The 15,511-nt window shown below is 45.3% G+C and overlaps 1 protein-coding gene across 2 annotated transcripts in view; it reads right to left on the bottom strand.

The window, feature by feature from the left end:
* HIVEP1 (HIVEP zinc finger 1) overlaps positions 1-15,511 on the bottom strand; it is a 506,680-nt gene that overhangs the window by 9,979 nt on the left and 481,190 nt on the right. For both annotated transcript variants that reach the window (XM_085607000.1, XM_085607001.1), the window contains one exon: positions 5,538-6,037. In XM_085607000.1, coding sequence (XP_085463126.1) covers positions 5,538-6,037 — 500 coding nt within the window. The remainder of the gene's footprint in view (positions 1-5,537; positions 6,038-15,511) is intronic.

Genomic DNA, 15,511 nt, shown 5'->3' with positions numbered 1-15,511 from the left:
AGCCTGCAGCTAGGGGGATCTTACGGTCAGACACAGGAGCCGGTACAAAGAGGTAGGAATCACAAAGATGGAAAATAAAATGATTAGGCAGATTCTCGGTATCTGAGGAACGGAGCTCGAGGCTCAGTCCATGTACAGCCTTTACTTTGCGGGAGCGAGCAGCGGCACCATCTGTTTCCAAAGCGCAGGCGTGATAATTGCAAACAGATGGCGCCGCTGCTCGCTCCCGCAAGGTAAATGCCGTCCATGCACGAGTGCTCATTGGAAACAGTGCAGTACATGCACAAGTTTCCAAAAAAGTCCGGAGTGATTCCAAGAGGTCTCTCCTAAGCAGCGCTTGCGCGCCGCATAGGCGACACCTACAAAAGTACTTAAGGACCTTTTTTTTAAGTGAAGGGGTGCGGTAATACACAGTAGCCTACACATTTTATATGGAAATGCAAGATATAATAATTCGTTTTGCCCTTGCATCCTTTCTTGCCTATGTGATTAAAATGAGGAAATCATTAAGGGACATAGGATAGATACATGTATGGAGCTATACCTTTTTTTTTTTAAATCATTACTGTATTTCTGTACAATCAAGATTTATGCGGTTATTTTAAAGATTTTATTTTTAATTGATTATTCATAATGGTGTATTAAACAAAAATGTCTGGGCGGGTTTGTTGTACGTTTGGTTTATAATTCTTTTATATGCTTTTATGTTCATATTCTTTTATGTACCGAATAAAGATTTTTTAACTCTAACCCAAAGGTATGCCGAAACATTACAGTAAATTGTGCGACATTAACAAAGCATTAAGCCTAGCAGTGACAAGGGTGACATTACGCTTTTTGGGCTCAGGGTACGTGTAGGAGACCTGAAAATATCTGATGTTTGATAGTTATGACTCCTGCTAGGTAACTTAACCTTTTCACGACTCAGGCAAGCATAAACAATGAGTTTCCATTATGAAGGGTAACAAAATGTGTAACATGTTTGTAATGCACCCTGTGATGGCGTACACTTACTGGTAATCACCATTACACCAAGTGGAACTCTTTGTCATCCCTGTCCTCACTATCTAAGGATAAATTTGAGCCCAGATTACATGCACCAACCCATGCCCTTTAAAAAACATATGACTATATTTTTAAGAAATAAACCACTTTCCACCTTATTTGTAGGGCAGAGGTGAAAAGTTGAAGCTAGCCCATTATAAAAATAATGAAGTTATTTTGAAAATAATATCGACCCCCAATATTATTAGATCTCTAAGGAGCTCCACTTGACAAGCTAATATTTAGTTGTACTTCATATTCCAGGATCCAGAAATTAAGGGAGGAAAGTAGATAAAAAAGTCCTGAAAAAGGTGAACTAGAAGTACAATTTATTTTCACCGGCACAACTCACCGAAGATTAAAAAACATAATCCGCCAGCCATGAATTATTGTATATGAACAATCAATTCATGATTGTACAGTGACGTCATTTGGTAGATGCGTATTTGTTGAAGGTCTAATGATTTGGCCTCTTTTAAATTTTCTGCCTTGTGATTGTGATATCCGTTTTTGTTTTCTATGGTGTATGAGCTATACGTAAAATGGAATAAATGAAGTTTTTATAATAATAAATATTTAACATATTTTTAGATATTCATGTGGTTATTTCACAGTATGTGTAAGACATTGTTTGAAGAATAAGTGTTGTGTAGGTGTTGAATGCAAGTGTGCAGTGGGGGAATATTTTTTTCAGTCCTGGTTCCCCCCTCTTCAAACAGAGGCCCGTCTACCTCATGTGAAATATAGAACTGTCTCCCACTTATGCGAGCTTCTCAAACTTCTTGCAAGCTTTGGGGCTCAGGATGAAAAGAGGTTGCGCAGTCAGCAGTGAAGTACACCTGTCTGGATGTTGAACAGCACAACAAAAGCAGCTGGCAAAGCAAGAAATCAATCGGAGATGCGTACTTCCATGATTCCTTACATGCTCATAAACGATTAAAAAAAAAAGGCTAACTGGAAATGCAGATTAGAAAAAGTGACACTGAAGCAAACAAGATCAAGACCTTCCCATACCATCAATTTGTCAAACGGGCTAGGACGAAGACAAACGAAGGTATATGAGGGAGAATCACAGCCATGTAATGAGAGTAAGCGTATAAATACAAAGGCTGATGCATGTGGAACACCAGCTCTATTAAACAATTCCACTACAGTGATAACTTAAGGTCCAGGCTGATAGGTGAAAGAAGCAAAAGGGATCTGTTCAAGAAATCATGAGAAATGGAAAGCAATGTAGCCAAGAGCCTAATTTTCAACCAAGCAAATGGGTTGACGGAGAGGGATTCTGGCTAGAGCAAGACAGAGGAGGTGTAACAGAGAACCACTGAGAGGACAGCCTTCTGTTCATTCATCTGGCTAGAACTCTCGGAAATAATGGGATGTGCAGAAAAGCAATTGCGACCTCTCACTGGTCAGTTGAATAAAATACAGGAAGCTCCCAAAATGTCAGAGATGGTCAGCAGGATGCAAACAAGCGCCCAGGAATCAGCAAAACTAGCTCCAGACATAATGATTAGGTCTGGGTGAAATTAAAATTGCACTGGCGAGGCTAGCGTAATTTCACGCTGTGTTTGTTGCACAAAGTTTCTGAGATTGTGCCAATAAGCCACTTCATATAATTTTGTGGCACTTGTGGTAAGGATTTTCTGCGAGCGTACCACTCAGGATGAAAAGTTACCATGAACGTACAGGAACGCCAAACGAGAGCGGCTGTTGTTTATGGTGCTTTTGATTTTCTTGCGCTGTTTCTTTAAACAAAATGAACCATCGAGCAAAAGTACAGTGCAAATTAATAGATTTGCATTTCATGTGATTACGTGTAATTCAGCGTAATATTGCCAACGTCTTGCATAATTGTACAAAGGTCAATTATACAAATTTCGCACAACCTTAATAACAAGCATTAAAATAATAAGGGGTGGTCTCATTTTTCCCAGACAATGTGCTGGTATCAACCAAGACCAAAGTTACTGAAGTGGTCTCAATTGAACAAGGCAAGCAAATGAGCTGCTCTCCCAGAGCAGACCATGGCTGCAGCATCAAATATTGAGTTAGGAGTTTTCCAGGGGTGGAGTGGGAATAGAATGGACAAAGGAACTTGGAAGGGAAGTTAACTGTGGAGCCATATATAAAAAGTGTTTGTCACAAGATTCACAGGTCAAAACTGAGCTGGGCTAACAATAAAATCAGAACGACCAAATCTGTGCCATGCTGCTGTCCTAGTTGAAATAAAGGAAGCAGGGCAAGTCATCTTTCACTTCGTTGTGTCTTTTCGTGACCCTGCAATGTCATTCACTACTAATAATGAAATCGGAAATCGTTCTGGGAGAAAATTCTAGAATGTCAGGAAGATGCATTACTATTTAAACTAGAAAAAACAAGGCCCTGTGGGATCCATGAAAAGTATAGAGAATGCATGAAGGGGTGACGACAGCTAACAAAAGTCAAGCCAGATCACTCTTGCGCTGTCAGGACAGCAACATATCTAGTCTTCTTTCACCCTTGCATGCGCACGGTGTCCCATTGGCAGGTCTGAGCTACAGCCTAACTACGGCATGAGCAGGATTTAGGACATGAACACCTTCTCAAACTTTGGCTTCCTTTCACCTAGGAGGAGTGGGAGGAATCTGGGTCTTTTCAAGTTTGTGTAGTTTCTGCTTAGGTTGCCAGCCTTGCTTGCTTTTCCACAGACTGCCTGAAATGGTACATAGCTACTCATTTTGTCACCAACAGCCAACCTTAAATGGTACATTGATACCTCTTGTGTCACCAACTCCCATTCTTTCCCTTTTGGTGTCCTTTTACTAATTCGACAGCATCCATGCATAACGCATGTCGCTGCATTGAATACTGGGCTTTCTTTGATTAATCTCTTTTTCAGTGTATGGGCACAGAGCATCCCATTGCCCCTATGGCTAAGCTGGTTTGTCCTTATTATAATTATAATTTGTACCTCTATATTTCACATACCCTCACTTATCACACTATCAGGTTCTGCGTCCCACAACACGATAACACCCCGGTGGTAATATTGCAGGACATGACAACACTTCCCACATAGGCTTAAAGCACAACATATATCCTCTGAACCATAGACCCTACACGGTGTAGTTTGCTATCTTTGTGGGAAAGCACTTCAGCACCCCACACAGTGGCAGTAAGCGCTTTACAATACAATACTGTCTGGATCTGGTTTCTTTTTTAGGTTATTCCTTTTAAAAAGTGGGCAGGAGAGAATGGGTATGTGGCCATTGTCAGCGAACAGGAAGGGTACGAGAAGGTCACGCTGGCACTCTGTGTGCCAGAGAAGGCAGGGGATGAGAGCTACTAATGATGGCAGTGCCCACAGAAACCTTAGCTTTTCTGCAGTGCAGTGCCACAGTCTTTGTAGGGAGGAAGTGTCGCTCTGACAGGGTCCCACTACCTGTATTACTGTAACCTTCTGGTATATGGTTGGCTGTATGAGGCACCAGAGGGTTGAGAGGCAGGCATGGTCTCTAAACTAATACAGGGAAATGACCAGGCTGTCCAGAAGGTACTATGCCTGCTTCACATTCAGTCATACAATACAATCGCCATGACTCTCGGCTCCAGAATGGGCATCTGAGATGCTGCTGCAATGCCTAGTGCCCTCTGCACACACACATTTGTAACTATGGTCCTTTTCACAAATCTGTATGAAGTTTTCCAAAACAAATGTTCACTCATTTAATGTTCTCTCATTTTTAGTATTTCTCTGCCAAATTCCATGCAGATTGCTCGAAGGAAGCAAATGTTATAACAGGGTTCGAAAATGTTCTATTTTTCCATTCAAAATTTCGCCCAAACTTTTGCTTGTGTGACCAGGAAAAGTTACTAGAAAGATATACATAAAAATGTACAGGAAGACATGCAATGGCCAACTTGAAATCTTGTCGTGGTTAGAGTTAAATTTGTAACAGAGGTGTTGCATATAATAAAAAGAATGTCAAATAACAGTAAGTTGACACTTTGGTTCACCAATCTGTATTTTTATGAAATCTTTCTGTCTGACACCTAAAATTCTATTAGGCACTGCAAGTTTCGAGAATCAACACATTTTGAAAACCACTGTTCTTTTGGTCGTTGAACCGTGTTCATGGGAAACCTAGAGCACAATGACGGCTAGGTGGGCACACGCAAATCTGACAGGAGATACACACAGGTGTAAAATGCCATTTTCTCTTCTGAAAACGAAATGGTAAGAGGTAAGACATGAGCTCAAACAACAACCTTGGCCAGTTCTTAAACTAATTGTGAGTCCACAAACTGCCATCAAAACACTTCCTTCAAGAAACTAAAATGGATCTACCTTTCAAGAATTGTCCCTGCCATTTCCAGCTTGTCTCTTATTCTACACCCCACACTACTCTACATAAAAAACACAGACCCAAGCATATACATATCGTCTTATGCCTATTCAACCAGATTGCATAAGCATGCATTTGAAAGAAAATATTTTTTTTTAATCTTACCTTTGTTGCAGCTGGGCTTTTAGGGGATGGTAAGGTCTCCAAATCTTCAGCATCTGGGGAATCAATAGACATCTGATGGCACAGCGATTTGGGGGGCGCATCTAAAGTTTGAGTACCATTTGAATTGGTGCCTGTCTCGGGCAGAGAGCTCTTGTTTGTCTCTTGCTGAACAGCCACTCGCGGACCACTTTCCTTACTTTCGGGTGTCGTACTAAGTGCAGTCATTTTGGTGAGCAAAGCTTTTGGCAGGACGTCCATGGAGTCAGCATGAGATAAACAGCCTGGTACCCGCAGTTCTTCATCTGCACTCGACGTCTCATGTTGACTGCTTCTGTACGGCTGGTGCTGAGGGCTAGCAGTAACAGAAGGCGTGGTGGACAGCACAGACTCAGCCTGACTGTCCTCGTCCTCCTCATCGTTGTCATTGTCATCCTCGTCTTGCCCATCTGAATCATCCGCATCAAATCCAGGCTTATCACAGCCAAACCGAGGTCTCTCACCTGGGGGGCGAAAACCAAGATAGTATTACAGATGCTACACTGCAGTTACATGTTCTACTCAATTCAGAAGTGTTGTTAGGGAGTCACATTTTTTGTGAAGACAGATAATCACCACTGTATATACAAAACACCATAGCAACACAACATATAATTTGTAAGGCGGTACATCTGATTAAACTGGATTAGTTAACAACTTAATATAGCCTTACACGTTACCCCTTGATTCACCAGATCAGAGCAGAAAAAGGAGGGCAGGGTTTGGCAGAGCACTGCATTAAGAATCATTAAGTGACTTATGTGAATCCTTAGTTAGTGCACCCCACTATCTTTTTTTGATTGGAATGTTCCACTCTACTAATAGTTCCTGTGGCACCAAATGCAACATTGGTACAAAGTCCTTACAAAAACAAACAACGTTTTATCACAAAGTGCCATGTAAGTCGAGATGGGTGGACGGGAGTGGCAGATCACGTTGAATTGTGTCGACTTTGTGATAGTTTTTTTGTTTTTTTAAATAAATAGCGCTGTCTCTCCCACCTTATGTCAATAGATACAGAGGAAACCGAGCATTGCAAGGTCAAGACGTTAGTCAGGATTTCGTTTTTTAGGTCTCGCCTACTCAGCGCGCATGCGCTGCATAGGAGGGTCTTTAGCCATCGTTCTTCACTTTTTCAAGCACTGCACTCGTGCTTGTGGCGGCATCCACCTTGAGGGAGCGAGCAGCGGCGCGCCACAAGCACGAGTGCAGTGCTTGAAAAAGTGAAGACTACGCGCATGTGCACGCACGCACCACTCCCTGGCTTGATAAGAGTTTAACGAGTTTTCTCAGGTGCCTTGTAATCCTTACCCGATGTGCTGTCTCTCTATCTTAATTGAATTACTTTAAAATGAAATTGATTAATATAAATTAGCAATGACGAGCACAAGCGTGAGTGCTTTAAAACAGCTGCTGCTTGTGCTCTTTTGAAAGATGGGAAATTACAGGTTTTCAGAACATGCGGATTCAAGTCTTCACTATAATTGTGTCTTTTATTTGTTCTGCATGTATTTATTTGCATATAATAATGTAGTATCCTCAGAGCATTAGGAATAGCCACAAATCGTTAAACTATGCAAACATGTACAGGTTTGATATTCAAACCATTGTCACAATGAAAGTTGAGCTTTAGGGTACTCACCCTAACTGCCAATGCCTTGCATTAATGACTGACTCTCCCTCACTTACTATCACACTCCCACAGACTCTCTCTCTCTCACACTCTCACTGACAGACTCTCCCACTCACTCTCACTGACTGACTGACTCTCCCACTCTCACTCACTGTCTCACTCAGTCTCACTGACTGACTCACTCACTCACTCTCACTGACACTCTCCCACTCTCTCTCTCACTGACACTCTCCCACTCTCTCTCTCTCACTGACTGACAGACTCACTGACTATCTCACTCTCACTGACTATCTCACTGACTATCTCACTCACACTGACTGACTCTCACTGACAGACTCTCACTGACAGGCTCACTCTCACTAACAGACTCTCACTGACCCACTCACTGACTCTCACCGACAGACTCTCCCACTCTCACTGACTGACAGACTCTCCCACTCTCACTGACTGACAGACAGACTCACTCACTCTCATTTTACTGACAGACTCACTCTCACTGACAGACTCTCCCACTCACTGACTCTCTCACTCGCTCTCTCACTGACTGACTCACTCTCACTGACAGACTCACTCTCACTGACAGACTCACTCTCACTGACAGACTCTCCCCCTCTCTCACTGACTGACTCACTCTCACTGACTGACTGACTCACTCACTCTCACAGACTCCCTCACTGACTGACAGACTCTCACTGAGACTCTCCCACTCACTCTCACCGACTGACACGCTCACTCACTGACTGACTCTCACTGACTGACTCTCTCTCTCTCACTGACTGACTCACTCACTCTCACTCACTGACTGGCAGACTCACTCTCACTCACTGACTCACTCTCTGACTGATTGACTCACTCTCACTGACACTCTCACTAACAGACTCTCATTGACTGACTCACTCACTCTCACTGACAGACTCTCTCAATGACAGACTCACTCTCTCACTCTCACTGACCGGCAGACTTTCACTGACCAACAGACTCTCACTGACCGACAGACTCTCGCTGACCGACAGACTCTCGCTGACCGACAGACTCTCGCTGACCGACAGACTCTCCCACTCTCTCTCACTGACTGACTCTTCCACTCTCTCTCACTGACTCTCCCACTCTCTTTCACTGACTGACTCTCTCTCACTGACTGACTCTCCCACTCTCTCTCACTGACTCTCCCACTCTCTCTCACTGACTGACTCTCCCACTCTCACTGACAGACTCTCACTGGCTCATTCTCTCTGACAGACTCTCACTCTCAGACTCTTCCACTCTCTCTCACTGGCTCTCCCACTCTCTTTCACTGACTGACTCTCTCTCACTGACTGACTCTCCCACTCTCTCTCACTGACTGACTCATTCTCAGTGACTGACAGACTCTCCCACTCTCTCTGACTGACTCACTCTCACTGACTGACAGACTCTCCCACTCTCTCTCACTGACTGACTCACTCTCACTGACTGACAGACTCTCCCACTCTCTCTCACTGACTGACTCACTCACTCTCACAGACTCCCTCACTGACTGACAGACTCTCACTGAGACTCTCCCACTCACTCTCACCAACTGACACACTCACTCACTGACTGAATCTCACTGACTGACTCTCTCTCTCTCTCACTGACTGACTCACTCACTCTCACTCACTGACTGGCAGACTCACTCTCACTCACTGACTCACTCTCTGACTGATTGACTCACTCTCACTGACACTCTCACTAACAGACTCTCATTGACTGACTCACTCTCACTGACAGACTCTCTCAATGACAGACTCACTCTCTCACTCTCACTGACCGGCAGACTTTCACTGACCAACAGACTCTCACTGACCGACAGACTCTCGCTGACCGACAGACTCTCGCTGACCGACAGACTCTCGCTGACCGACAGACTCTCGCTGACCGACAGACTCTCCCACTCTCTCTCACTGACTGACTCTTCCACTCTCTCTCACTGACTCTCCCACTCTCTTTCACTGACTGACTCTCTCTCACTGACTGACTCTCCCACTCTCTCTCACTGACTCTCCCACTCTCTCTCACTGACTGACTCTCCCACTCTCACTGACAGACTCTCACTGGCTCATTCTCTCTGACAGACTCTCACTCTCAGACTCTTCCACTCTCTCTCACTGGCTCTCCCACTCTCTTTCACTGACTGACTCTCTCTCACTGACTGACTCTCCCACTCTCTCTCACTGACTGACTCATTCTCAGTGACTGACAGACTCTCCCACTCTCTCTCACTGACTGACTCACTCTCACTGACTGACAGACTCTCCCACTCTCTCTCACTGACTGACTCACTCACTCTCAGACTCCCTCACTGACTGACAGACTCTCACTGAGACTCTCCCACTCACTCTCACCAACTGACACACTCACTCACTGACTGAATCTCACTGACTGACTCTCCCACTCTCTCTCACTGACTCACTCACTCTCACTCTCAGACTCTTCCACTCTCTCTCACTGACTGACTCTTCCACTCTCTCTCACTGACTCTCCCACTCTCTTTCACGGACTGACTCTCTCTCACTGACTGACTCTCCCACTCTCTCTCACTGACTGACTCACTCTCACTGACTGACAGACTCTCCCACTCTCTCTCACTGACTGACTCTTCCACTCTCTCTCACTGGCTGACTCTTCCACTCTCTCTCACTGGCTGACTCTTCCACTCTCTCTCACTGGCTGACTCTCACTGACTGACTTTCCCACTCTCTCTCACTGATTCACTCTCACTGACTGACTCTCCCACTCTCTCTCACTGACTGACTCTTCCACTCTCTCTCACTGGCTGACTCTTCCACTCTCTCTCACTGACTCTCCCCCTCTCTCTCACTGACTGACTCACTCTCACTGACTGACTCTCCCACTCTCTATCACTGACTCACTCTCACTGACTGACTCTCCCACTCTCTCTCACTGATTCACTCTCACTGACTGACTCTCCCACTCTCTCTCACTGACAGACTCACTCTCACTGACAGACTCTCTCACTGACAGACTCACTCTCTCTGACAGACTCACTCTCACTGACTGACTCTCCCACTCTCTCTCACTGACTGACTCACTCTCACTGACTGACAGACTCTCCCACTCTCTCTCACTGACTGACTCTTCCACTCTCTCTCACTGGCTGACTCTTCCACTCTCTCTCACTGGCTGACTCTTCCACTCTCTCTCACTGGCTGACTCTCACTGACTGACTTTCCCACTCTCTCTCACTGATTCACTCTCACTGACTGACTCTCCCACTCTCTCTCACTGACTGACTCTTCCACTCTCTCTCACTGGCTGACTCTTCCACTCTCTCTCACTGACTCTCCCTCTCTCTCTCACTGACTGACTCACTCTCACTGACTGACTCTCCCACTCTCTATCACTGACTCACTCTCACTGACTGACTCTCCCACTCTCTCTCACTGATTCACTCTCACTGACTGACTCTCCCACTCTCTCTCACTGACAGACTCACTCTCACTGACAGACTCTCTCACTGACAGACTCACTCTCTCTGACAGACTCACTCTCACTGACTGACTCTCCCACTCTCTCACTGATTCACTCTCACTGACTGACTCTCCCACTCTCTCTCACTGACAGACTCACTCTCACTGACAGACTCTCTCACTGACAGACTCACTCTCTCTGACAGACTCACTCTCACTGACTGACTCTCCCACTCTCTCACTGATTCACTCTCACTGACTGACTCTCCCACTCTCTCTCACTGACAGACTCACTCTCACTGACAGACTCACTCTCTCTGACAGACTCACTCTCTCTGACACTCACTCTCTCACTGACTCTTCCACTCTCTCTCACTGACACTCACTCTCTGACAGACTCACTCTCACTGACAGACTCACTCTCTCACTGACAGACTCACTCTCTCACTGACAGACTCACTCTCTCACTGACAGACTCACTCTCTCACTGACAGACTCACTCTCTCACTGACAGACTCACTCTCTCACTGACAGACTCACTCTCTTACTGACAGACTCACTCTCACTGACAGACTCACTCTCTCACTGACAGACTCACTCTCTCACTGACAGACTCACTCTCTCTGACAGACTCACTCTCTCTGACAGACTCACTCTCACTGACTGACTCTCCCACTCTCTCACTGATTCACTCTCACTGACTGACTCTCCCACTCTCTCTCACTGACAGACTCACTCTCACTGACAGACTCACTCTCTCTGACAGACTCACTCTCTCTGACACTCACTCTCTCACTGACTCTTCCACTCTCTCTCACTGACACTCACTCTCTGACAGACTCACTCTCACTGACAGACTCACTCTCTCACTGACAGACTCACTCTCTCACTGACAGACTCACTCTCTCACTGACAGACTCACTCTCTCACTGACAGACTCACTCTCTCACTGACAGACTCACTCTCTCACTGACAGACTCACTCTCTCACTGACAGACTCACTCTCTCACTGACAGACTCACTCTCACTCTCTCTCACTGATTCACTCTCACTGACTGAGTCACTCACTCACTCTCACAGACTCCCTCACTGACTGACTGACTCTCACTGACTGACACACTCACTCACTGACTCACTAACTGACTCTCACTGACTGACTCTCTCTCTCTCTCTCTGTCTCACTGACTGACTCTCACTCGCTGACAGACTCACTCTCACTCACTGACTGGCAGACTCACTCTCACTCACTGACTCACTCTCACTGACTCACTCTCTGACTGATTGACTCACTCTCACTAACAGACTCATTGACTGACTCACTCTCACAGACTCACTCTCTCACTTACTCACTCACTCTCACTGACCGACAGACTCTCACAGACCAACAGACTCTCGCTGACCGACAGACTCTCGCTGACCGACAGACTCTCGCTGACCGACAGACTCTCGCTGACTGACTCTCCCACTCTCTCTCACTGGCTGACTCACTCTCACTGACTGACTCTCCCACTCTCTCTCACTGACTGACTGACTCTCCCACTCTCTCTCACTGACTGACTCACTCTCACTGACTGACTCTTCCTCTCTCACTGACAGACTCACTCTCACTGACAGACTCTCACTGGCTCATTCTCTCTGACAGACTCTCACTCTCAGACTCTTCCACTCTCTCTCACTGGCTCTCCCACTCTCTCTCACTGGCTCTCCCACTCTCTCTCACTGGCTCTCCCACTCTCTCTCACTGACTGACTCACTCTCACTGACTGACAGACTCTCACTCACTCTTCCTCTCACTGACTGACTCTTCCTCTCTCACTGACAGACTCACTCTCACTGACAGACTCTCACTGGTTCATTCTCTCTGACAGACTCTCACTGACTGACTCTTCCACTCTCTCTCACTGACTGACTCTCCCACTCTCTCTCACAGACTCTCCCACTCTCTCTCACAGACTCTCCCACTCTCTCTCACAGACTCTCCCACTCTCACTGACAGACTCTCCCACTCTCACTGACAGACTCTCCCACTCTCACTGACAGACTCTCCCACTCTCACTGACAGACTCGACCACTCTCACTGACAGACTCTACCACTCTCACTGACAGACTCGACCACTCTCACTGACAGACTCGACCACTCTCACTGACAGACTCGACCACTCTCACTGACAGACTCGACCACTCTCACTGACAGACTCGACCACTCTCACTGACAGACTCGACCACTCTCACTGACAGACTCGACCACTCTCACTGACAGACTCGACCACTCTCACTGACAGACTCGACCACTCTCACTGACAGACTCGACCACTCTCACTGACAGACTCGACCACTCTCACTGACAGACTCTCCCACTCTCACTGACAGACTCTCCCACTGACAGACTCTCCCACTCTCACTGACAGACTCTCCCACTCTCTCTCACTGACAGACTCTCCCACTCTCTCTCACTGACAGACTCTCTCTCACTGACAGACTCTCTCTCACTGACAGACTCTCTCTCACTGACAGACTCTCTCACTGACAGACTCTCTCTCACTGACAGACTCTCTCTCACTGACAGACTCTCTCTCACTGACAGACTCTCTCACTGACAGACTCTCTCTCACTGACAGACTCTCTCACTGACAGACTCTCTCACTGACTGACTCTCTCACTGACTGACTCTCGCTAAAAGACTGACTGACTCTCGCTAAAAGACTGACTGACTCTCGCTAAAAGACTGACTGACTCTCGCTAAAAGACTGACTGACTCTCACTGACTGACTATCCCACTGGCTCACTCTCTTTCACTCACTGACTGACTCACTCTCTCACTCTCATTCACTCTCACTGACGGACTCACTCTCACTGACTGACTTGACTCTCACTGACTCACTGACTAACTCTCTCTCTCTCACTGACTGACTCTCTCACTCACTCTCACTAACTGACTGACTTTCACCCTCCTGTTATTTATGCCCCCCATAACAAAACAAGCATTTGCATAGCCAATAGGTCTCGCCTTTGGGACCTTATAAGTGTTTAGCCATGCAACAGTTGATGCTGTTGTACCAATGATATTGTGCTGCATCACTAAATACTTATAATGTCCCAAAGGTGAGACCTATTGGCTATGCCGGTGAGACCTATTGGCTATGCCAATGCTTGTATTTATTTTCTTGCACAAACATGTAATTCGCAAAGAAAATGGCAAAACTTCAAAAATAAAGGACTGGCCATGCAACGCAGGCACACTGGCTCTGGCATTTAGGTGTGTACTCCTTTTCAGGCAACAATGCACATGTGATCAGGCAAAATGATGTCACTCGCACTGCAAGGTACTCAATTGGGCTAAGTTAGTAGGTAGAAGCAAAACATGAATGATACTTGAGCAGACCAACGCATGTAGAAGGCTGACAAAGGAAGATATATCCATATATCTCAAAGCAGCACTCGCGACAACTCCAGAGAAAGTTTCAAGATGTGTATTTATTTCGGCTGACTCTTTTCGAACGGGACGGTCCTCCTCAAAGACACACACACAAAGACACATACACACGCGATGCTCATGGTTAGAAATTCCTAAGTAGACAACTGGAGTTCCAGCATCGACAAAAAATACCAAAAGTAAGATGTGTATCTGGCGCATAACTAATACTTTTTTTGAGACAGTAGTAAGACTGACCCAGTGAATTAGCTAGAGACAGAGAGATCTTATAGTCTCGATAAAGGTGTCAACCCATATTGGCACAATACTTAATGGCCAAAACATGTTAACAAATAATTGAGTGGTGGGAAGGTGATAATACCCAGACAGAGACCAACCACATATTTTTAATCCTGTCTAAGGAACCGGTAAATAAAGGTCAGCAGGGACGCTCAACATCCTATGATTCTAGGCAACTCACGTAATCTCGATTGTCTGACAAATAAATTAAATGTATCCGTCTGTATCGCAACTGGCGCTCATGTAAAGCGCTCTGATACCTTCAGGTGTGGTTCGCGCTAAATAAAACATCCCCCCCCCCAAAAAAAAACCTGGGCATTCCTGAAAGCAGTTGTATCTATTCATGATTGGATCTCTGTACCCATTATCGAGCTTAAAATATATGACCAAGCTCATGCCCAATGATGAAGCATGAAATTAAAGCTGGCAAGGGCATTGCTTCCAGAATGATGGCATCACACCAGCAGGTAGACTAAAAACCTTAATCAATCTTTGAGTGTGATATACATTGTATTGATCTATATGGTACACAGGAAAGAACCTGAATGTAGTGCGCACTGTTCCTAATGAACATAAAGTTCTAAAACCTACTTTATCTAATAATTTATGACAACAATTATTCCATCAATAAAAAAAAATCATTGTATTTGTTATTGAATCTTTACAAAAAATCATAATGTATTTCACCAAATTAACATCAGTTTTTGTATAATCGTATAAACTTAATGATTGCTCAAACAATTAAATTTTGAATTGAATAACATCATCTTGTACATTCCAAATGATTATAATACAATGCGGGGTTTGATATCACATTGAATATTTCACTCATTGTATATTTCTTAAGAAGCCCCGTGATTCTTAGAAAGCCCAATGCATTTCGGGACTCACAGGTCCCTTCTTCAGGGGTGAGCTTCTGTGTGATACCGATGTGCCTCAAAATTTGAGGCTACAGTGAGCAGTTCGAAAAGCCAAAAAAAGACCGACGTTGCCGGTTCGAGATCGTGTGTGGAGGTATTCTAAAGATGTAGGGGATTTTTAGGAAGTGCCGGTGTACGATCAGAGTTATCGAATCGTTCAAAGTGGATATAAATGAAAAATATCACAACGCGATTCCGGTCTTCAAAATAACGCTGCATGTGCA

Source organism: Triturus cristatus, chromosome 5_2, assembly GCF_964204655.1.
Source record: "Triturus cristatus chromosome 5_2, aTriCri1.1, whole genome shotgun sequence".
NCBI lineage: Eukaryota > Metazoa > Chordata > Amphibia > Caudata > Salamandridae > Triturus > Triturus cristatus.
This window is presented reverse-complemented; position numbering and strand designations above follow the sequence as displayed.